The following is a 23,506-nucleotide window of genomic DNA, read 5'->3' as shown; positions in this document are numbered from 1 at the left end:
CCACGGGACTCGTCGCTCCTGAATTCCCAGACGACCGAGATATCTCTCGGGTTGATCCCCACCTGCCAGGATACGGGGCTCCCGCCATACCCCGGCGATATACGCGAGGCTGTTGTACCGCAGCCTCCGAGCTCGGCGATCGAAACTTGGAAAACAAACGACAAACACGTAACTCCAAGCCGGACGTGAGCGCACTGTGAAAAATAAAAATATCCCCCATTTTCTTCAGTTGCCACTTTAACCGAAGTACGCCGGACGGATTTTATTTAACAATTTTCTGGGTAATTTGTTTGCGACCGTCGGAAGCGAGATGATATCGATGAAAAAAAGATTGCGGGGGCGGATGATAAATAAGCTCGCAATCAACCCCGTCCCGAAATTTTTTCTACCCCCCAACTCGAAGAAGAACCTCATTTCCGATTTACTTTGGTTATACCGCGCACACAATACCGCCGAATCGTCGGGCGCGACGGGAAATATTCCCTCCGAGATATCGGGAGCGCCGCGTGAGATGGATAAGAAGACAATTAAGAGCGGAGAGAAAAAATAAATCCTCCTGTCTCCGGTTGTCTTACGAATTCCAATACCGGACTGATGAAGGTGTACGGCTACCCCCTGCGCCGATCAACTCTCTCGCCTCCCCCTTTGCCCCGCTCGGTTTTTTTCTCATCGTTTTTACTCCGGGTGAAAAAAAATAGACCGACAGACTCGGATAAGAAGAACTCTGAAGGGACTGCGGCAGCAACGTTTCTTTCAATTCCGAACTCTTAAACGTCCTACGGAGGTCCTACGATCACGTTCGTCGTCCAGGCGGTAGGGTTGTCGGGCACCGACTACCAATTGAGACGTTTCAATCTTGAGGGTTGAAAAAACATCGAGCTTGCTTTGCCAAGAAGAATCGAACACGGAAAAAAAAAAGATAAACTCGATCCGGTCTATTCCTGACCGATCGATCGAAGATGGGGTACGGCTTCGTAGGGAAAAGAAACGGAAGGTGGTAGCGAGTCGTCAATTTTTAAATCCCTGACAAACTATAAAAGCGCCGAGTTCACACTTGTCGCATTCCATCCGAACGCTCGTCAGTTTTCTAAAGTAGTTGAAAGTAAAATTGAAAGAAAAATGAAATACAAAAACGTCGAATCGATAAACTGCGCGACTTTTTTCAATGTAGAAAAATACAGTGAATTATGTAACGCCGCCGAGTATTCACAAATCACTTGAGACAAGGGGTGTCTAGATTACGTACCTTCACTTCAACGCCTCGAGTGTATTGTCCCGGTGCTCTACGGTGAGATGTGGTGATTTTTAAATCGCGATCGATCGATATTCTTTGAGGAAAAATTTTTAACCAAAGGTGGGACATAGAAATTTACCGTAACTAAACGGCGTCCATTTATTTTCGCGAAATCTCCGGTAACGCGCGGTGTGCAGTTTACCGGCATTAAAATTCAATCACCTTTACAGATTCGCTCGGGGGTTCAGCGTAGTGTACGTGTACTACGTGTTATGCTGCATCACGTAAGTTTACACCGTGTGTAACGGACGTAGTAAAACCATCGCTCCCAGCTCTGATGGGACAGATCATATCGTCACGTAGGTATTCGCTCGCAATCTGCCTCCGCAGTTTCGAAAACCTTGGGGTGAGGGGGGGAGGTGGGAGGGTGAAGGTATGCCCGCAGTTACTGTGTAGGGCGAAAGGAAACGGGAGGAAGGTTGAAGGGCTTTCGGAAGAGCCCTACGAACGACTAAAGCGAGATATAGTTTACGTACCCCAAACTCGACGGCGACCTCCTCCTCGTTCGCTCGCTCGCTCGCTAGCTCACTCACTTTTCGAGCCCCCGTCGCCTGCCTAACCTCCTTATCCGGCTACCCTTAGGAACATGGATATCCAGCTCAAATGCTGACGCACACCGCTTACCGCCATCCACTATCCCACCCCCACCCCCGTATACACCGCGTCAGGGAAATTTGCTAAAATAGTAAACTTCCCCGACGAGATTCCCATTTTTTTTCTTCCTCCTCTTTTTCTTTTCTTACATTTTTTCATATTCGAGCGAGGGGGTCGATTAACCCCCCCTCGAATAGTCGAGTGCTCGTTGAACGAACGCTGATGAGTAGCTATTCTCTGCGTACATGTTGAGTAAATATACGGGGGTGTCGAATGTAGGTACATATGTGAAGTTGAGGGTGAACGGGCGATTGTGGAAAACGAGCCTACAACCATAGGGTAGAGGGAGTTCACGGTATCAGAAAATTGTGTACGCTCTACGTGTATACTTTGGGTTCGAAAATGAAAGTGAGGGAGGAGATGAAGACGCGTCTCGTTGGACCGGTAACGAGCCGGGCCTGACATTGTGTCTGGTGGTAATGCGCATAAGTTACCCCATTTAGTTACGATTTAATCCCATCGACGTTATGAATCTAAAGGAAATGATAGGCAATAAGATTCAGGAATTTATTTGACGGAAAAATTCTATTAGCTTACCGCAGCTTTCGTTTATTCTTACTTCTGGGGTATATCGATTTCTTATTGATAACAAAAAACACGATGAAAATGTTTCCGGGATTTTTCTACACGAGCGATTGCCTGTTTACCTATTTCACGGTAATATGCTTCCACCTTCGATTTGTACATGCACTGCGCACACACGTACGGCGAACGAGCCCAACTCGGCGTAGCCACAGCTGAAACGATACCTCAGAAATAAAAAAGGAATGAGAAGATAAAAGTTCTAACTGAGACGAGTAAGAATATTGAAAAGGAAAAACCGTATGTATGAGAAATCTGATTTCTCGGGATTTCAACGTTTCGGTAGAATATTATATCTATACACGCGCGATACCGGGGCGGTTTACTTTCAAAGACAATTTCGCGAAGGAGAAGAACCATGTAGGAGAAGAGCGGGCAATTGAAATTTCTACATTTGAAAAATAACAATCGTCCAATAACCGGGACCTGTATTTTTTCTTATCGTTCGTTCTCCTAATTCTCAACCATGACGCGTGAGCGGTGTGCAGGGTGTATTATTCGACGTCGTGGTCACGGTCACGTGTGTAAACGTCGGTTTTAGAAGATCGTGGGAAATTCGGTGCAAACGAAACCATTACCCGGAGACGGTGGGACGTGACGTACCTACGGAGTACCTCCGACGAGACGATAACACTTATTCGGACTTCGGAACAAGCGCGGAATCTACAGTCTAAAAACCATCCCCGGGGTTATTGCGACTCGATTCTCAATTAGCCGTCTTCGCGGGCACGACGTCGAACCGTCCCCCCGTTCAATTGTTAACATTTACATTTCTATTTTTCAATTCGCGCGAAGCGTAGTGAATCACAATTCGCCCGTCCACTCTCGAATTAGAAAAACATGTAAAACGAAAAAAATAAATAAATAATTAAGATCCCTTCTCGAAATTCCTGTAGACCGTATTCTATACCTGAAAAAAAAAAATGTTTTCGCACAAAACTTGAAAAATTAGTGGGATTTTTTCGACTCGAAATACCTACGTTAGAAAAGGGTCGAAAATTTTTGGTTCTGAACTGCTTCGGTTTTTGGTTACAAAGCTCGCCCGTTAAATGCTGGTATATTTTCAATCGAAATAGCCGTTTTGTAATCAAGGGTTGAAACTATTCGCTTTTGTCTTCTAAAATATATCCACGTACACCTATATCACCGCCACGTAGTATTCGGCGCACTTCGTCACTCTTAATGGAAACATGAGGGTGGGAAAGATGTGCAGGATAAGTGCGGGGGCGGTACGAAATCGCGGCGAGGTTTGGCGTGCGCTCGGAAAACCGAAAGGCAGGTGGTGTTGAGGGGGGTGTTGAGGGGGGTTCAAGGGAAGCTGAGGAGACGAAAAGGGCGTTGTACATTCCCCTTGCGAATTACTAGGCGTTACCACGTTTCGGTACGTGCCGACCGGGGGTCGATTCGGTATATACAAGAATTCACGACTGCGTCTTTAAAGGTTATAGCTTTAAATCGTTTGTCTTTCACCTGGACGCTGACGGTTCACTCGTGCGTTTAAAACGATTCGATTCTCCGAGGTTTCAATTCCCGTGCCACACATCGTATATATCTGATTCATTTCAAGCCCCGAGAAAACAACCCCGACAAAACTCGGATCAAAAACCCTCGGGTATTCCATCCGCGATGCCACCGCGAGTGAAACGATAAAAGGAAAAGGAATAACGATATAAAATAAAAAACCGAAAACGAAAACAAAACGAGGCATCACCTATCGCTCACCGGAATATATTTGAATAAAGATAAAAAAGACGAGACGAGAAAAAGAAAAAAGAAAAAAACACTCCTAAAATATATGTACGTTTCTGGCAAAAGCGGAAGTTGCATCGTACGAAGGTATTCGAAAACGTTGATAGCTTCGCAGCGTAGAGCGCGGGGTCGAGGGGGTCGCGACGTCCGCGGCTCGCGTGGGGGTTTCAGATCTTGCGCTCTTCCGGGCGTCAGCATCCCCGATGCTAGTAGCGTTACGTTGCGATCAGGATTCCACGAAGGGCGGCAGTCGCTCGCGTGGACTCCCGCCTGCTGGACCGACGCGACCCCCGACTTTGTCTATTTGTCGCACGCGACCAACACCACGTTGCCTAAGGGATTCCCCCACGAGGTTCGCCAAGTTCGGAAACCCTCGTATTCGATGGAGGGAAAATCGACCCCCTGAAACAGGATTCGATCATTTCCACTTTGTAGAGATTTGTTTGTTTGTTTGTTTTTTTTTGTTGGTAATTTGAGGGAGTCTTCGTTGTTGTTCACTTTTATTTTCTAACGCTCCTGTGTGATCCGCGGTCATATCTGACCCTCTGTGTACGCGTCGTTGATCTGTACGATCGGAGATCGAATGAAGAAAACAAGAAGAAGGGGGTGAAAACGTTAGCGGAGATATCGAGATAACCGGGAAACGGTCTTCGAAAATATACACATACACACGACTATTTTTTTGCAGTAATTTGAGGAGAGGGTGGAACGGAGGTGCGGGGGTGATATAATCTAAAAAGTTGAACCGATGCCAGAAGTTTTACACGCCAAAAGCCTCCGGGGTAGTCCTCAACTTTTATTATTTATTGATTTTATTTTTCATTTCATCACCACCCGTTACCACCGACTCCGATACAAAACCTCTTAAACCTGATCGTCCCCCTCGCACGGAGAGAAGAACCCGTTTTATATAAGTGAAATAAAAAGTTCATACTGATTTACGAGTTGTAAGAATTTTTCTCTTCCGTTTTCTTTCGTTTCGTTTTTTTCTTTTTTTTTTTTCTTTCTTGTGTTTCTCTTTTCATTTATCTCTCGAAACCGACACGTAACGAGAATCGTGCGAAGAACAGTGATAGAAGTTTCGTTTTAAAAGACACGTCGATTTTGATGTACGCCGTTTATACGTGTTGTGAAAAGTGATATAAACCGCCACCAACCTGGAGTGCCAATGTGGATCCCGCGTCGCGCCCGTCTTCATGGGGATGGGTTTTAACGATAAAAAACTGCGGAGGCTTAGAAGATTGCGGCTTTTCGGCCGCGCCAAAGTCTATCTCACCGTCAGGTGGCCGCAGCTGGTGGGTTGATTTACATCCCTCGTTATTTAGATTATTCGAATACAGGATTACAATAACTGGAAAATCGCTCTCAAGGACACAAATTATACGCAAAAAAAAAAATGAAATCCATACCGAGAGAGAGAGAGAGAGAGAGAGGGTCGAATCCGCCGAGATACCCGTGCAAACTTAATGGAGCAATTAAAATTTAAGATCTCGAAAATATTTTACCCGTACAGAAATATGCCGGGGGATCGCCTCCATTGCCGAGAAATTAAGCTTCCTTCAGATATGAAAATTTAACAACTATTGTATATATATATATATATATATATTACCTACAGCTTTTGCTACAGGATCGTAAATATTGTTAAGAATTCCCACCAATTTTACCCCTCACACGACGCTGCGAAAACGATAATAAGTTCCGGTAAACCCCCCCTCCCATTTTGCAACACGTGCTTTTTAAAAATCTCGGTGAAAAACACGGACGCGAAAAAAATGTTCTTTCCCACATCGGCGTGAATTATAATATAATTTATACGTCTCGTCTCACCGACCCATTCCTATCGTTAGCTCCACATAAAGCTAGTTTATTTGACCTAGTTTTATTTTTTCCCCAATTTTTTTTTCATAAATTCTCCAGGCTACACACATGTCCATCCTGTTGACGTCACATCGATATCATTTTGGTTTAATTTTCGCTCAATTTTTTTGTCTCCGAATCGCGCTGAAATTTGATTATTTTATTTAAATTTCGATAATATAATTTGAAATTGTTGGGTAAAATCTAAGCGGCTCGGCCGCACGCCGTTTTCGGATTTAAGGCAGATAAGGTTCGGGTTTTGTGATCTATTTTAGAGGAAGTTTACGGTGAAGCTCACCTTGTTATAATGGATCTCATTACTTTTATCGCCGGCACATACATCCCGCGCCAGAAGTACCCCGAGATCCAGGTTACTCAAGAATATAGCGGATAACGGCACCGGCGGCGGCAACTCGGACCAATCTGTATGCAAAAATTGAGGATGTTCCCTATCGCTTTAGCTCTCGTAAAGTGTTGTCGGATTTTTCTAATTCTAACCCAACGATACATCACGTCTTTAGCCACAAGTATGGAATGAGATTTTTTGAAGAAAAACAAGAAGACAGGATTTTCATTACATCGGAATATCGGCTTCTTTCTTTCAGTATCGAGGAAAATATTTATCATTCCTTCGATCGAGTAGATTTATCCCGACCTCGCTACCTATGGAACAAACAAACTCGAAATTAAACAGCTTCGGTGAATTTAATAATAACCGTTGCGTTGTATGAGGGATGATATTTCTACGAGGGTTGGTGTTCATAAATTTCTACTCGTATTTGTTTACGCAGATGGCGCATATCCGCGCGTAAACGCGCGTATCGGCGAACCGTATATTTGTACTGCAGTTGTACTCGATGATATTAACGGATATTGATACCGACCGATACGTACTTCGCGTGTTACATTCTATGGATTTTGGTCGAGAATTTTGAACATAATCAGCGACTCAACGCGCCACTCGGAATAACTGCGGATTAACGGCGGGTTATTAAAGGTGATTATATTTTTTCATTCCTTTTCAGAGTCCCGCGGATTATATTGTAACCAAAATTAAACTCCCTCTTTCTCTCTCGCTCTCTCTCTATCTCTTTCTCACAATGCGCGAATTGTGGAATTCGCGATTACGTATACCCTATGTCGTTATATATAAGTACTTATACTTATACACAGGTATAATACATATATGCGGAAAGTGGCCGGTTCCATACGCAGCGCATGTTAAGTGAACGTTAGTCAGGCGTTCGTAGTGGCCAGTTTCCACGTATTGTCCCTGTATACGTATACGTATATACGGTAGCTACTGCAGGTTTTTGTCAGCTGAATATACGACGGATCTCTGGATTTTAATACCGGCGTTTTCACCCGAATTAACTTCTTCGTATAATACAAAGGTTCCCTCGCGAAAAAGAGTTAAAATGGATTACCAACATTTTCTGCAGGGTACCATAAGCCACGGCCCAACGTACCAGAGCTACAACGAAAGAGAAGATCAACTCGTTCGGATCTCAACTCCGCGGCTTTATCTTTTTTTTTTCGAATTTCTGTTCGTTAATTAATCCGTTTCTATTCGCTTATCGCGGTATCGATCGGTCGAATGTAGAATTCAAAAAAAAAAAAAAAAAAAAAAAAAAACCCCTGCCGTTCAAAATTTCCAGATACATCGTACATGCGAATTCATAAGAGTCGCGTCACTTCGTAGTTAGTCGAGCGTTACAATAGGGCTGTTAATTTTTTCTATTTCCCCCTCTATAATCCGAAGGTGGTGAAAAACTGTGAAACGTAGTTCTCGCAAACGCAGTCGTTGGCGTCGTCCGTGTCGTGCGAAGAGGTCGGCAAACTCCGTGCAGAGGTCCTGCAAAAGGGCAGCAAGAGAAACCCCCGGTGATTGTATTATTGTCGAGAGAAGTCGCGGCGGTGACTGCGAACCATCCGCTGCATACAGATGAGCCACCGCTGCTGCCACTGCTGGTGACGGTGGTAGCGGCGTTTTGGCCGTTTTGCGAAGAGAGAAGCAAAAAAAAAATAAAAATGAAAAAGACAAAAAGCAGGAGAAAAAAAAAAGCTCCAACGGAATAGAAGAAGGGAGTGAAATAATAATAAAAAAAAAAATAAACAAACAAACAAAGTGAAGAGGGTCTCGGTAAACTTTGAGCCCCTCCCTCGAAGAAACCCGGGGTAAAGGTATTTTGGATTATTTTTAATTTTCTGCATATATCCTTCGCACCGTACTTCTCATCAACCCCTTGGATTCATTCGACGAATACTCCGGCAAGAATGATGAAAATTGAAGAGACAAAAAAAAATAAAAATCGAGGCTAAGACTTTGGAAAAAAATTAATTGAAATTTTGTTTTCTGACCGGAAGTCGGAGTTATATTGCACGTGTACGCCTATATATATATATGTATTAAACTTTGTTTCTCTTACGATTCCATAGGGATATGCAAAACGTATTCAAATGCGATAGCTACTGCCTCCGTTGGATACCGACGCGGTCCACACGTAGCTCGATAAGTTTAGTTTTGTGCATGTGAGGTAGAGCAACAATTATCGGACAGCGCGGGTGCAGGTTGTTTCTGAAAATTTCGCGAACTCTACCCAATTTTTCGAGAAACGAAAAAATTAGAACAAATAAAAAAAAAAAAACGCAAGAAAGTAAAAGAACGAATAAAGCAATCAATGAGACAAACAATCTTAAGTTTGATGAAAAAGTAGCGGTTTGTATCGGGCAAATAATCGCGGGGTAAAATAATCTCAATTCGATAAAATGGATGAATTGAATATCGAATTTCGGTTAATCATTACTTCGCCTAGAGTTCTCCGAAAGCCCGTCTAGCCGGAGGTGATGAATTTCGAAAGATTTCCGTCGATCTTGCATTATTTGCCGTCATAGTTAGCTACTAATTATAGCCCATTCTTTCGCAAGGTTCTCCGGCACTCGGGAAAGTCGCAAATTATGGAATAAGAGTAAAGACAATCGCGCGCCGTCACCGGGCTGCAGGCTGCGGGATGGTATCGGGTAAACACAGACAGAAACGCAAACAGGAATGATTCTGCATCCGTTGGCGGGCACAAAGCACCGGAACTAATTACCTAGGCCGCAATGCGACGGGTAATATCGCTTTTAGCCCCGTGCATACCGTTACGTTCGTGAAACGCAGCCTCGGGTAGCGAGCGGGATTGAGTTTCTATCCGGGAAAATCATATCCCGCTTGCTCTAGTCGTGGGTACTCCAGCTCCATATATATGTATATGTATATACGACACCATCCCGAGGGAACAACTTTCCAAATTTATACAACAGATTATTCATACGTTTAACCGAATTATTATTGTTCGCGGTTATGTTTGTACGTATGTATGTATATAAAATTGGAGGGAGAATTGTAGAGACTTGGTTTTTGAGAATCTTCGAACTGTTGTTCGCAAAGTGAATTCGAATCGGAGTCGTGCGATATTGTTCGTGTAATCGCATCAAGTTATTTATAGATATCTGTTGTTTGGTCGATGACGATATAACGTGATGTGCAATAGAATCACGCGACAGAATTCACGTGTATGTATATATTATACATCTGAAAAAACTGGGTCAATCATTCGAATTTATTTTAAGGTTGAACGTGGTTTTATTTTATTTTATTTTATTTTTTTTTTTCGCTTCATTAAATCCTGTGTAAAGGTACGAAATGGGAATGAAATAAAAGAAATGAAAAAAATAATTTTCACAGATGAATTCCGGGAGGGAAAAATAATCAATGAGATAAAATTAGCTGTATAACTCGTACGATGTACATACACATTACACATATATATATATATATATATATATTTACATACCCCCATACTTTTGCGGAAAAGCAATTAACGGAGCGCTTGAATTTTACCAATTAGCAATATAATCGACTCGACTCTCTTTCTCTTAAATTTTCACTCGGAAAATCTGAGTTCTCAATTAACCCCGTAAACTGGCGGGTGTAACTCGCGGATTTTACGCCAGCATTATAATGGGACCTGATATAAGTATATCGATCCCCTGCGTCCCGCGATACGAATTAATCGACGCAACTCTACCACTTCAAAATATATCGGTCGATAATTGATTGAAAATTATTCTACGTCTAACGTGCCACTTTCTTTCAAATATTTTTACAACGCGATGAAACTTTTTTCACGTATCGAAAGGTCTCAAAAACTATATGCCAAATTTTTCATTGGTGAACCGGTTGTTATTACTAGGGACAAACATATTTTCCAAAATTATTCAGAGATTTTATTTTGAAATTCAATTAAAAATTGCCAAGCCTATTTCGGGTCGAAATTCAACATTTTTTTTTTCATCCAGTTTTCTGTGGTACCTATTTTCATGTAATTCGATCTCAGACATCCGAATAATTGATCCATCATAAAATTGCTCGAGTTATCGCAGATAACAAAAAAAAAAAATCGATAAAAAAAAAAAATATATGAAAAATCGAGGATACCTCGATGGGATTTTTTCCTGACTTAATTGGCTCGACGGATTGGAACACCCCACGGATTCACAATCATGGATACCTGTATAAGATTTTTCGCAATAACGATCATACGATAGGCTGCGAAATAATTTTGAATTATGCGAGTGCCGCGCTTCTTAACCTGTAAGACCTCAATTTCCCGTAATTTAGCAAGCAGCTAACTGAGGTGTACCTATAGTAATAGGAAACGCGACGGGGGATCGGGGGGTATAGGTAGAACCGGGTGGAAGCTCAACGACTGATTCAGGGAAGCTACTGTTCCTACGGGAGGTCGTAGTTATACAGTTACAGCTATAAGAGAATTAGTAACGACGGTTCATCAAGTCCTTTGAACGCTTGAGGAAATCCGGGAAAGCGGAAAATTGATCCGCCTCTCGAACAATCTTGTGATGAATCTAAAACGCGCGAGACGGAAAAAGGAAATACAAAAAAAAAAAAAGAAAAGAACGGAGACAAAATCATGAAAATCAAATAACCCTGTAAACCTGCAGCGCGGCCACTTTTTCCGCATGTTGAATTTTTACTATCGCACATCGGTCAAATCGAGTACGGACTACATACATACATGTATACCGTAACATACATAGGGAACCGATCAGTATCGCGTACATATGTGAGAATGACAGCTCGCAAATTGAAACCGTCGTTATATATATATATATAGCTGTGTATAAATAAATGTACGAAACGGGGTAGAATATAAAGTAAAATACTGTCAAATCTATATCTGCAGCACGTGCGGATGTATAGCTATAATATATGAATTACTTTTCATTATATTCTATTAATTCGAGCGCATTTCCATGTTTTTCAAGTACATTAACACGGTTCATATTCCACGTCTATGCGCGCTATTCAGTCGAATAAAGGACAAGTGAAATTCAAAAAACCTAATGAAGAAAAAAAGACAGACAACAAAGCGGGAAAAAATTGACACAGAGACGTGCATGTCGTGTGCCTCTTCGCTTTGCGCGTACACGTACCCTTGTAATCCAACTTGACTCGAGACCCTCCACTCTCGTTTGATAATCGTGAAAAAAGCTTTTGTGTATTATCATCGGTAGGAAAAAGGAGGGAAAAACAGGAAAAAGAACATCGACGTCCCGAGAGTAAAATAGCGCATGTTTTTGCGGTCTGTACCCTATGAGTTGGCCTTCGTTTCAGAGCCGTTGCAGTAGAGAAAGAGAAAAGTAGTAAATGGGGATGGAAAAAGCACAAAAAAAAAAAAAATAGAAGAAGGATCCGAGTCTCAGGCTCGCGTCGGTAGGCGGCAGGTTTCTTTTCGCCGACTCCAGACGTCATACAGGGCAACCCGCTTTTATGCGGTACACCTCTAATTCTTGTGTATAAGGATAAATAAGTGGAGGTATTTCGGTAGCCTTTTATGCTCGCTAAATAGAAATATATTTCCGCTTTCCGCTACTGAGCACCAGACTAATTGCACGTGCCCTGCGATAACTGTTGTGTGTAAGGTGAACGCGCGGAATCGGAGCAGAATTTTGCGAGCCGCGAGGTTGCAGCGAGATTTCGCAGTCACACGGAAATTTAGTCGACGGAAGTGGAGATTCCTGAACTATGAGAAATTGGGAAAAAAACGGTTTTTTCGTACAAGACTTCACGCGAATTATTATTGCGAAAGTTCGTCAAAATTTCGACGACGTAGCGGTTCGATATGTTTTTAACAAAATAACGATGTTCTTTCATCGCCAAAACTCGCGTAATGTTCCCTACGAATGAATAATTAACGATCAAAGATCGCTTAACTATAGATACGAGTAGTTTAAATAATTTACGGGAATGGGCGGGGGGGATGAAGAGAACACGGGGATTACCCGGGTTAGCGTGAATAATTCAGCTGTTGAAAATCTCGGCTAGGAGATGCAATCCGAAAGCAGAGTTTTTTTTCCCCTCCGCTTTTATATATTATAAATATAAAATCCCCCTAAAGGTACGGTTTTGTCACAGCTGCTGGGCTTGCTTCTCGAAGAAAATTGACTCCCGATTCGGCTTGGTGGGGGATCAAACAATCAAATTCGGGGGTATTTCGGTACCGTTCACAATTGAATTCGATTTATTTACTCGGTGTAGAGGAAGAGGGGAGAACACGGAGGAGGGAAAGAGAAAATGGTTCGGAAAATGCGCGACCAAACACGCGCTACGAAAACCAATCGAATCAAAGAAACGCCAAAGGAAATCCTGGCCGTATTAGATGCGAGAACAATAAAACCGGTGGAATCTCTGCCTCGTACCCCCACCCCGGTTGTATTGTAGGCGTAGTCGGTTCGTTTGATTTTTTCCCAATTTTAATTCAACGTCAGTCGAAATCGTCGCAATTAGAATTTCAATTCGCTGGACAAATTGTTGCCCGCGAATGAAGTTTACCTACGACTACCACGCACCGTATACGACTAGTGAGAGTTTGTATTGGCGATCCGAGTGAAATACGGAATGCAACCGCATCTACGGAGCTCTACCTTGTGCTAGCATGGGAATTGCATTTGCGGTTCGTGCAACTTCAAAGTCCCCCGAAACTACGGTGTATATAAACGGAATTGGCGAAGCACGCGCGATTTAAAACGCAGATGATTTCAACGCTAGCCAAATTTTACACTCACACATCGCGTGAAACCGATGAACCGTGACGCAGGTTCCCTACTATTGTCAAACTGCATCGATTGCGAAAATACTTTCCGTACAAAGGATATATCGTTAATTGGAAATACGTGCAATATGCGTTTTTCCGCGCACGTTTGGTTTTCTTTTTTTTTTTGTTCGATTTAATCTTCTATAATTTTTTTGTCGGTTTAGCTTCAAACGCTAGGTGAACAACGAATATTTTCATAGCTCTCTCGCTCCAGCGGAGAATTTCCCTTTTTTCGATCCATTTATTTTTCCCAACGCTGCAACGCAACGCCTTGAATTCAGTCGACGCGTCCATGACTTGGTTTTAAAATTCTACGCACTCACCGATATTATCGATACCCCGAGGATAAAATATAAATTAACGACAGACCACCACCACCCCCCCGCTGCGTGTGGTGTCCTCTAATTGTTAATTTTGTCAACAATATCGGCCGATGGTAAAAATTGATTGTACACGAGCGACGAAGTAACCCTCGTAAATCGTGCGACAGGTTGTACGATATGTTCCAGGTTGAAAATTACACATTCGCCGTTCCCTGTGATTCGTATAAATACGCATTACACCGCAAAGGTATGGTGCACCGACATAAAGTTAAATTTACAATACCTATCCCATATGTACCGTAAAGAAAACTAATCTCGGACGTTAGGAGGGCATATTGTTCCAGGGTTTTCCATTTTTATCTTCCCGGAATATAAATAGGCCCGGGGCTTGGTGTCTGGCTCCCGCACGGCCGAGGGCCAGAGGGCGGGGGAGCACCCGAGCACCCTTATTCTTTATTATATTCATTTTGATCAGATTAGAGGGACGAATTCCGAGTTCCAACGCCGCGGTACCTCTACGCTCCTCCGTTGTCCACCGGCTTTCATTTTTATCGCGGAGACAGAGCTTGCAGAAGTTCACCGTACCGGTGCAAAGAAAAAAAAAAAACCATCGGGAAGAGTCGCTACCTCGGTACGCCGACGAGAAAATAGGCGGCGGCGGCGGCGGCGGATATTAATTACATTCTTGGCGTTTAGGTGAAAAATTAGATAGAAGAATTGTCCGGCAGCCGGTGAACCCTTCCTCTCTTCATTCTTTTTTTGGCCTCCCTCTTTCACCTCCTCGATTACGCCGTGCGTGTGTACCCGAGTTTCTTCTTTTAATATTAATTTTTTCTCTCCGTGAAAGTCGCGCAGCTCCGCTTCCTTCGTTTATTTTTTTTCCTTTTCACCCTTCCTTCACTACGTCCGGCACGCTCCGTTCCGCGTACACCGCCAACGTCGACGTCGTCCTAGCGAAGACTAGCTTTTAGTTTAAACCTGCAAAAAATAATTACGCGAAGGGTGTGAAAATGGCTCCACCATATACCTACCTACCTACCTACCTACCTACCTAGTCTTCTCTTCTGCGGAAGAGCATGGCGCGGAGAAAATTAATTTTTACTTTTTTACCAAGGAAGAACGCGCGTTTTTTAGACGAGAAAAAAAATTGAACACACTCACTCGTCGCCTCGTTGGTTCCGGTGTCGTTACCCCTGCAAACTAGACCGAGGGAAGAACGATGTTCTTGCGAAAAATAAAGATATTTGATGAGACAAGTATCGATATGAGTGGTCATGGAATTTATGAAATATTGTTCAAGCGAGGTAGAAATAGCCCTCACGATCTCCTCCCTCCCACCGGCCGTATTTCCGCTCACCCCCTTCCTGGAAGTCGGGATACGCCAAAGCGTGAGCAATTCCTCGAGATAATCACGTCCTTCGTAACGAGGGGGGGAGAACCGGGAGATTCTGGCTCCTAGTCGTCTTTTATGAAACTATGATCGTCGGACACATCCTGAGAGATCGAAATACACGAGATACGTCCCTTTCAGATTACTCAACGACTATCGAGAGGTTGAGTGTGGACAAAATAGATATAGGTGGGTACCGAGTGACGTTTGATGTAAAAGTTTCTCCGAACGACGCGTTGAGCTCATCTATGTTTCTCGGCATTTCATCGCAACAGGCGATCGCACATCAGCAATTCAAATGCTCGTTCATTTTTCGATTCCTAGAAGAATTTCCTTTTGACACATTTATCGGTACGGAATCGTGTTCGAGATGTGATAGATTCTGCTTCGTTTTATTGTAATTTAGCACTGTAGAAAATGTAATTGAAATCGCTATACTTTGATAATTTCAACTCTTTTTCATCGGATTCGAACGACCCGGACGGTTCGGTGATGATAAAAAAAAAAATTCGCATTAATTCTAAAATTTAATACATCGTCAGATTAATTGTCGGATGTTATTCGCGATGGTGTATCCGTACAGAATGTAGATAATTTAAGCGAGATAAGTCTGGGTGGAGATCAGCCGATTCCACCGCCTCTGTAGCGTCGAATAAAAAATAAAAAACAAAAATAAATACCTTCGTAACGAACGAACTGGTAAAAATTCAAATAATAAAGATTATTTGTTTCACGTGGTGACGCATGAAACAGATATTTAAAAAAAATTCATCTCCGGTTCTCGAATGGTCGAATGAAACGAACGAATAACCACGCAACACCGACGCGATCACGTCGTTCGAATTATTGCCCCTCGAATAACGGCATATTTTATTGTACCCTCAATTTTTAACGCTCCCTTTCTTTTCACTGTACACGTATACTTTCGGATATACTTACCGTTGATATAGGGGATTTTTTTTTTCAAAATCTGTACGCCCAAAAACTGAAAGCGGAAGTCACGGGGTTCGTTCGTTGTTATTTGTCCCCGAACGTCATCGGGACGTCGACGATAACTCGCCGACGGCGATATTCGCGGTTTATAAAAATGAAATGAAGCGTTAAAATCCCGCGTTAATTCAGATTTTCCGCATCGGTGGAATTTATTGTTTTGAACAATTTTTTTTTTTTTTTTCGAAAAAATACATCGACGACAGCGGGAAATCATCGGTGCGCGCGATAAATTCACAATTTCCGCGATGTCCGAACGAAAAATAGAGACCAAACGAACGAATAAAAAGCGAACTATATTCGGATTCAAATTTATTCATATTACAGTCATTTTTGTCATTCGTTTACGACCGGCGACGGTTCTGGAGTGTAACGATATTAGGGTGTACACATATATATAAACGAGTTTGACGCAACGCGGCGGCGTCACTTTGCGAAGGATACGGGATGCGTGGAACGTGATATTAAGTTGGTTGAATTTATCGGGAAACGTATTACGATACCAATGAAGAGTGACTCGAACGAAGAGGGGCGTAATTCCGGTGTCTGGTTAATCGAGTTACGGAAAGTGCAGCTAAATTCATATTTCGTCGGACGAGCCGTACGCGCGTGCGGTGAACAACTTTAACGTATAATCTAATGCGCGAAATCCCTTCGTCAGTTAATTTGCCGTTGCTCCGGCTGTTTTCGTTAATATCACGTGCATCGCGTCCACGGTGTACAGCGGGAAAGTTTCTTCTTGTTCTCCGGTCCGCGTACCGCGTCTCTCGGTTTTTGGGGCAGACCGCGAACACCGCGGGAGACGTACGTCTCCGACGCTCGCCCCGCAACAAAACTTCCTCGCGAATTTCCCCGCCCGCCCGCCGTTTCTGCGTCTCCTTCATTTCGCTCCTCAATTTTAAATAAACGCTCTCCAACTTCCGCCGCGTTCCCCTAAACTTTCCATCGCGCGAGTATCGCTTTCAACAAATCTATCGGTTAAAATTTATTGACCTATGAATAACAATTTGAACGTATTGAGGTCGATCGGGGGGCGTGCAAAAGGTCGGGCAGCTGTGGTGTATAGATTCCGATTTCCGACCGACTGCACCAGCGAAAGCAACGAATAACTTTACATTTTTTTTTATCTGCTTATTTTTTCGTTCAGGAAGAGGTGGGCTTATTTTTTTTTTTTTTTTCGACCCTCGAACCCTTTCGGAGATATTCGCGGCGCGACGATCCAACGCGGATAGAAATTTTTCATACGACTCGGTTCGGCTCGTGATTCGGGAAAACGATCTACTCGATTCGACTTTTGGGTCGAGCGGACCCGAAATCTTCGATCGACGACGTCTCGCGATCACCACCGGAAACCCCGTCGAGTCTCCCCCAAAAGCTTTTCTTCCGTCATCCGAGCGGATAATCTATTAAACGTGGCGTGAATTCATTCCTCGTCAACTCGCGCCCCTCCTCCCAAACTTCCGTACCTCGGCTTCGAGCTCATCGCGCCGCCACTTCACCTCCGTGCACGAAACTATGCAGAATCGTCGGGTGAAATTTGTTGGCACAAAAAAAAAAAAAAAGAAGTAGAAAAGGAAGAAAATAATACTTTCGACATCTTACTCCAGCTGGAATTAAATACATGTAGGTAGTCGGTTGTAATTAGTGAAACTTGCTCGCGGAGTGGAGCTCCGAGGAGGTGGGCGTGAGTTGTGGATAATTTTCTTGAGAGAGGCCTAGAATATATATGTCTAATACCCGGAGGAATCCAGACGACGGAATGTCTGAAAGACAGTTAATAATTTTCGTAGAAATTTGGTTAGGTTCGCGGGTGACGTAGGTGCGGGAAGAAAGGAAGGCCTGCCTCATTCTCTCTCGGCGGGTTAGCGGGAGGTAGAGACGTACGTATACCTGAGAGGTATAAAATGAGGAAATGTTTCCTAGAGGTTCTACACCATTTCTACCGAAGGTGGAAGGGATCCTATTAATTATTGCGAGAGACACGTCCTCGTAATTAAGAGCGGTGTATCGCTGGCGTGAGTCGTTTCGAGGATGAAGAGCGAGAAAGGGATGGCACAAACTATACGAGACTGTAATAAGGCTAGCAAAACGGGTGGTAAGGCGGGCAAAAGTGATAAGTGTACCTAGCGAGGGAAAGGCCCTTGTCGCCCAGGATTTACAACTATACTGTATATCCTCGATCAAACCCACTCACCCCAAAAACAACCCCGCAAACGTCAACCTACGTCTCCTTCTTCCTTTAATGATTCGGCGAAAATAAAAAAAAACACTCGAAACGACGCTCGGAAAATACCTCCCTCCGAAAACGTGTCGTCCGATTCGAGAGACGTCTCATAATTTTTGAATCACGTTTTCAAATCGTAGTTAAAAAAAAAAAAAAAGAAGAAAGTAGAAGTAGATCCTCGCTGCAGCGGCTGCACACAGGGAGAATCAGGAGGGAAATATATTTTTTTGGGTAGGGGGGGTGGAGGTGGGATGCTAGTGCAGATCATTGGCGGCCACGAGCCGCAACCCACAACCCTTTGGGCAATGACGCGTAAAATTTACCCTCAGCTGAATTCTCGAAATAAGCAATTCTCTCCGTCTCAATTCCTATTCGGTCGACTCTGTGCATACCGTACAGCTGCCACCGTACATACTACAGCCGTGTACACGCATATACACATTTATATAACGTATATCGCGTATACGTATAAGCTAACAACGCGAGTGCCGAAGAAGTGGGGTGCGCAACGTCGCGTCGTCGTTTGGTTTGTAACGCGGTGTTTAACTCCATTAAATGATTACATCTTGAGATACAGCTACCCCCGTGGAGCCCACGGTGCGCCGCCTCCTTCGGAGCTTTCTCTGACTCCTTCGCCCTCCTATGTTTGCTTGTATATATATTTGCTCTTCCTCGCCGGTGTATATATACACGTATATACGGGTGTACGTACGAAGAATTTTTGGCGAGGGGTTCGTACCTCCTTTTTGCCTCTGCAGAGAGAATACGCCCGCGCGCAGCGCGTTCCGTCTACCTTCTATGGAAATGGAAATTACGAATGTTTAATATTCAAAATGACGGAGAGAGAGAGAGAGAGAGAGCGGAAAATCGCTGTACGGATATTTTCTGCACAAATTCCGCCACGCTTCGACGTGTCAATACAAAAAAGTTCGCGCTAACTGCAAAAAACAACAGACCGCTTCGAACCTCGTGTACAACCGATGAATTTTATTTCTCACGCAGAAAATCTCCCGATTATACGCGTGGGAAGGAAAAGAGAACAACCCCTAAGATCGATGTTTAGTCGAAGACTTTTCTCGGCTCGTCTTAAGAGACAAAAGGCAAAGAAATAAAATAAAATAAAATAAACCAAGAGAACTGAAACCGTCTCGCTTTATTTATTATCTGGTACGTGCCGCTTCTTGAGAAGTCGAAAGAAAGGACCCTTAAAAATAAATAAAGCGGAATAATTTTTTTCTTCCCTCTCGCCGTGACAATAATGGGATTCTGATTGAACATCTGCAGCAAAGAAACACGCGACGTCGGGCCGGAAATTTTGCGGTTTCCAAATACAACCCCCATCTCGTTTTTAAAATCGTTTCTTCTTCTCCTCCTCCTCCCCCGTTGATGTTTCGCGCACCCGTCTGTACATTATGTATACCTATAGCTATTTACAAATGCACATCGTATACAGAAGCATTGGATATTTATTGTACCTTTTGAGGAGAACCCGGTAGGGGGGGGGGGAAAGGTATTCTGCGATTCAACGGCTGGTCCGCCAATATTATTCTCATAAATCAGACCACCGTGGCCAACATTAACTTCCCTTTTCATCCCCCGACCACCGACAGGCCCCGGAGTCCGACGAAATCAGCCCCGACCCGCAGCTCCCACGTTCGCACGAATATACGTTCCTCGTATTATTTATCCCGATTTAATAAAGTCCGAGTTTCATTTTATTACCGGATGATCTTGAAATTCGCCCATCATCTGCGGAATTTTCGTTGATTAATTTTACACGGACACGTGGGTCGACGAACGTAGCTGCGTTTTATACATTTGACGTCGTTGAATAAACTTGGAATTTCGCTCACATTTTCGTTTTACGAACTTCGGTAGGTACAGTGCCGACGAACTCGAAGCGGAAAATCCTTGACCCTGATAGACGCGGTCGATCTTCCCTGAGGTTCCATTCACCTTCACCGGCGTTTCCCTGAGAATAGAGTTTTAAGTTTCGCAGGATTTGCGACCCCCCAATTAGTGGCGTTAATTGTTAATTATCCCTCGCTGAAATCCCGTCTTTGTTTCTCTTCCGATTAACCGTAAGCCTTCTGTCGATCGAACTCGATTTTCCGTCCGACACGTATCATACTTATTGATTTTCTGTTTCAGAGCCACGACAGCTGGCAGGGACACGACAGCGATCAGGTAACGACCGATTGTCGCATGTTGTTAATTAAAAACTTTAAATTCATTAGTACATAGCTTTTTTTCGTTTTCTCATTTCTCACAAGATTTCATCACCGCACGTACCACCTCTCGTTAGTCCCCGATAACGCGTCAGAATTATTTTTCACTTACGAACCAACCAAGTCCATCGAAAAGTTTTCATTCGTTGAAAGCTCTTTGAAGATTTGTCCTCGATTATATAATCGCTACGAAGCTGGGGCGCGGGATAACGTAAGGATGCGTCGTGGAACGAGAGTAGACGTAGACAAAATAACGTGAGAAAAGATTTAATTCCGCCCAAAAATAGAAAATAACAAGATAAAAAAAAAAAACGAGCTGTGGAAACGTCGTGAGATATTCAGAATCGCGCGAAGCTTTTTCCTACAGTGCACGGTGAGGTTCGTTTTCGTTACACTCACACACGTTTTACGTAGGTATGCGCGAATAAGATGCAAAGTCTGTAATTACGAGAAAAGCAATTTTACCGCTTTTTTTTTTTACCCTGGGTGAATTTTCCCGTAATTCTTGTTTTTCTTTCTCTTTCTCCCAGTGTTCTTTATTTTTCAACATTTTTTTTCGTTCTCTTCCCACTCCCTCCCCGCTCTTCTCCTGCCCAGATATTTCGCACGGGACGTTGAACACGCCGGTACTTAGATCTGCGAGCCTATAGCGTGTAGAACTACGGGCTAGAAATTCTCGTGTTTCTGCTGCTGCCGCTGCTGCCTTTATAAACCGATTTGCTAAATGTGCCGGGTTTGGTGGTTGCGTAAAGAGGTGGAGAGCTTCTGCAACGGTTGGGGATAAAAGGGGTGGGAAGTTGTCGGGGGAAATGATGGCGGGAGAGGAGTAGGAGGAAGTAAACCAGAGGGAAGAGGGCGAAGCAATTTACGTGACATTGATGCATGCGATCCGCTTTTACCATCTGGTTACACGGTTACCGCAACACAAGCGGCATGTTATTGGAGCCATTCGGATGTAACGACGTTATGGTTAGCCTCCTGCTCCTATCCCGGGGTGAACTATTGTTTCCTGATGAGAGCTCGCCCGATAGCTGCGGCAAGGAGGATGAATTTCGTTAGAAATTACACTGTGTTTTAACGCGGAGGTTTATCGGGCGAAAATTCCAACGCTGTATCACATGCGTGGCCCATACACACCGTACTCGTCGAACACCGCATGGTAGGGTGGGTTGAAAAAAGAGTTTTTTTTTTATTTTCTTAGCATGGGGGCAAAATTTGTACCTTATAGAAAAAGAACATTTTTCAGATGTGAAAAACATTTTTTACTTGATATTTTGAGGTAGCCCATTCGTTTTTTGAATAAATAATTAATCAAGTGGGGTACTTGCAGCGAACAAATTTTTTTTTTGATCAAAAGTCATAGGAAATTTCTAAAAATTATCGATTGCGATTGTTTTTTACTCGTTCACTGTTCAAAATTTTTTCCCTATTAGTTTTGTAATTCAAGTATAAAATCAAAAAATAACATGCTCTTTTTTTGACTTAAAATTGAAGTTGAAGTTCCACCTGATGATTACTCGATCAATTGCATGAGTAGATGATTTTGGCTTTCAAATTTGGAGTCCTGAGCTGATTATATGTGAGATTACTCTTGAAGAAACAAAAAGAAATTCGATTTTGGAGCAAAAAATGAATTATTGTTTTAATTGGATTTAATATGCTTTTCTTACGTATTTTGATCTCAGGAATCCGAATCTGAAAGAAAAATTGATCTATCTCTATAATTGACCGAGTTATCGCCAATTTTCAGCTTTTTGAGGTCAAAAATAAAAAATTAATTTTATAGTCTATCTTAATGTAATTTGAGCTCAGGAATCCGAATCTGAAAGAAAAATTGATCTATCTGAAAAAATGATCGAGTAATTCCCATTTTTTCGCATTTTTTCGCATAAATTCAAGGATATCTCGAAGGGAAAAAATCGTAGCTCAATTTGGACGACGGATTCGTGTTCCTGAGGTCAAAATACATAAGAAAAGTGCCGTACGATCAATTTAAAAAAATAAAAAATTTTGGCCAAAATTTGAGATTTTTCCAAGGGGTACCCCTTACGATTTTTTCAAATTTTGGCCAAAAATTTTTATTTTTTAAAATTGATCGTATGGCACTTTTCTTATGTATTTTGACCGCGGGAACACGAATCCGTTGTCCAAATTGAGCTACGATTTTTTCCCTTCGAGATATCCTCGAATTTATGCGAAAAAATGCGAAAAAATGGGAATTACTCGATCATTTTTTCAGATAGATCAATTTTTCTTCCGGATTCAGATTCCCGAGCTCAAATTTCATTAAGATAGACTATAAAATTAATTTTTTATTTTTGACCCCAAAAAGCTGAAAATTGGCGATAACTCGGTCAATTTTAGAGATAGATCAATTTTTCTTTCAGATTCGGATTCCTGAGGTCAAAATACGTCAGAAACGCATATTAAACCCAATTAAAAAAATGATTTATGTTTTGCTCAAAAATCGAATTTTGTTTTGGTTCTTCAAGAGTAATCTCACGTATAATCAGCTCAGGAATCCAAATCTGATGGTCAAAATCATCTACTCATGCAATCGATCGAGTAATCATCAATTATTCGCTGTTGGGAGCAGAAAAATTATAAGACATATCGATTGGTTTTAGTCGTAGACCCACTTTGATTCATCGCAATCCATGCATGGGTCGAAATATCCGAATTTCTCAGTCTACGAGAACGGGATATTCAGCCCGAGCTTAGCTGGAGTCAGGTAGCCACGGGCGCGCGGTTTGTTGTGGGGCGTCACCTCTGCTTAGCCCTGAAGGTGACGTCTCATAACAAAGCGCTACGCTGCTGGCTACTCAACTTCAATTTTAAGCCAAAAGAAGAGCATGATATTTTTGGTTGTATACTTGAATTACAAAAATGATAGGAAAAATATTTGACCAGTGAACGAGTAAAAAACAATCATAATCGACAAGTTTTAGATATTCTACATGATTTTTGACCCAAAAAAAATTTGTTCGCTGGAAGTACCCCACTTGATTAATTATTTATTTAAAAAACAAGTGGGCTACCTCAAAATATCAAG

General features: G+C 42.7%; 1 protein-coding gene across 19 annotated transcripts in view; it reads left to right on the top strand.

Annotated features, from left to right (window-relative positions):
- The window catches only part of LOC105690854 (disks large 1 tumor suppressor protein), a 311,797-nt gene that overhangs the window by 202,441 nt on the left and 85,850 nt on the right, over positions 1-23,506 (top strand). For 17 of the 19 annotated variants that reach the window (XM_048657365.1, XM_048657364.1, XM_048657363.1 and 14 more), the window contains one exon: positions 20,378-20,413. In XM_048657365.1, the coding sequence (XP_048513322.1) occupies positions 20,378-20,413 (36 nt within the window). Of the gene's footprint in view, positions 1-5,466; positions 5,575-20,377; positions 20,414-23,506 lie in introns of those variants that run through there. The other 2 variants (XM_048657369.1, XM_048657368.1) reach the window with 1 other exon arrangement.

Source organism: Athalia rosae, chromosome 6 (assembly GCF_917208135.1).
Source record: "Athalia rosae chromosome 6, iyAthRosa1.1, whole genome shotgun sequence".
In the NCBI taxonomy this organism is placed as follows: domain Eukaryota; kingdom Metazoa; phylum Arthropoda; class Insecta; order Hymenoptera; family Athaliidae; genus Athalia; species Athalia rosae.
This window is presented reverse-complemented; position numbering and strand designations above follow the sequence as displayed.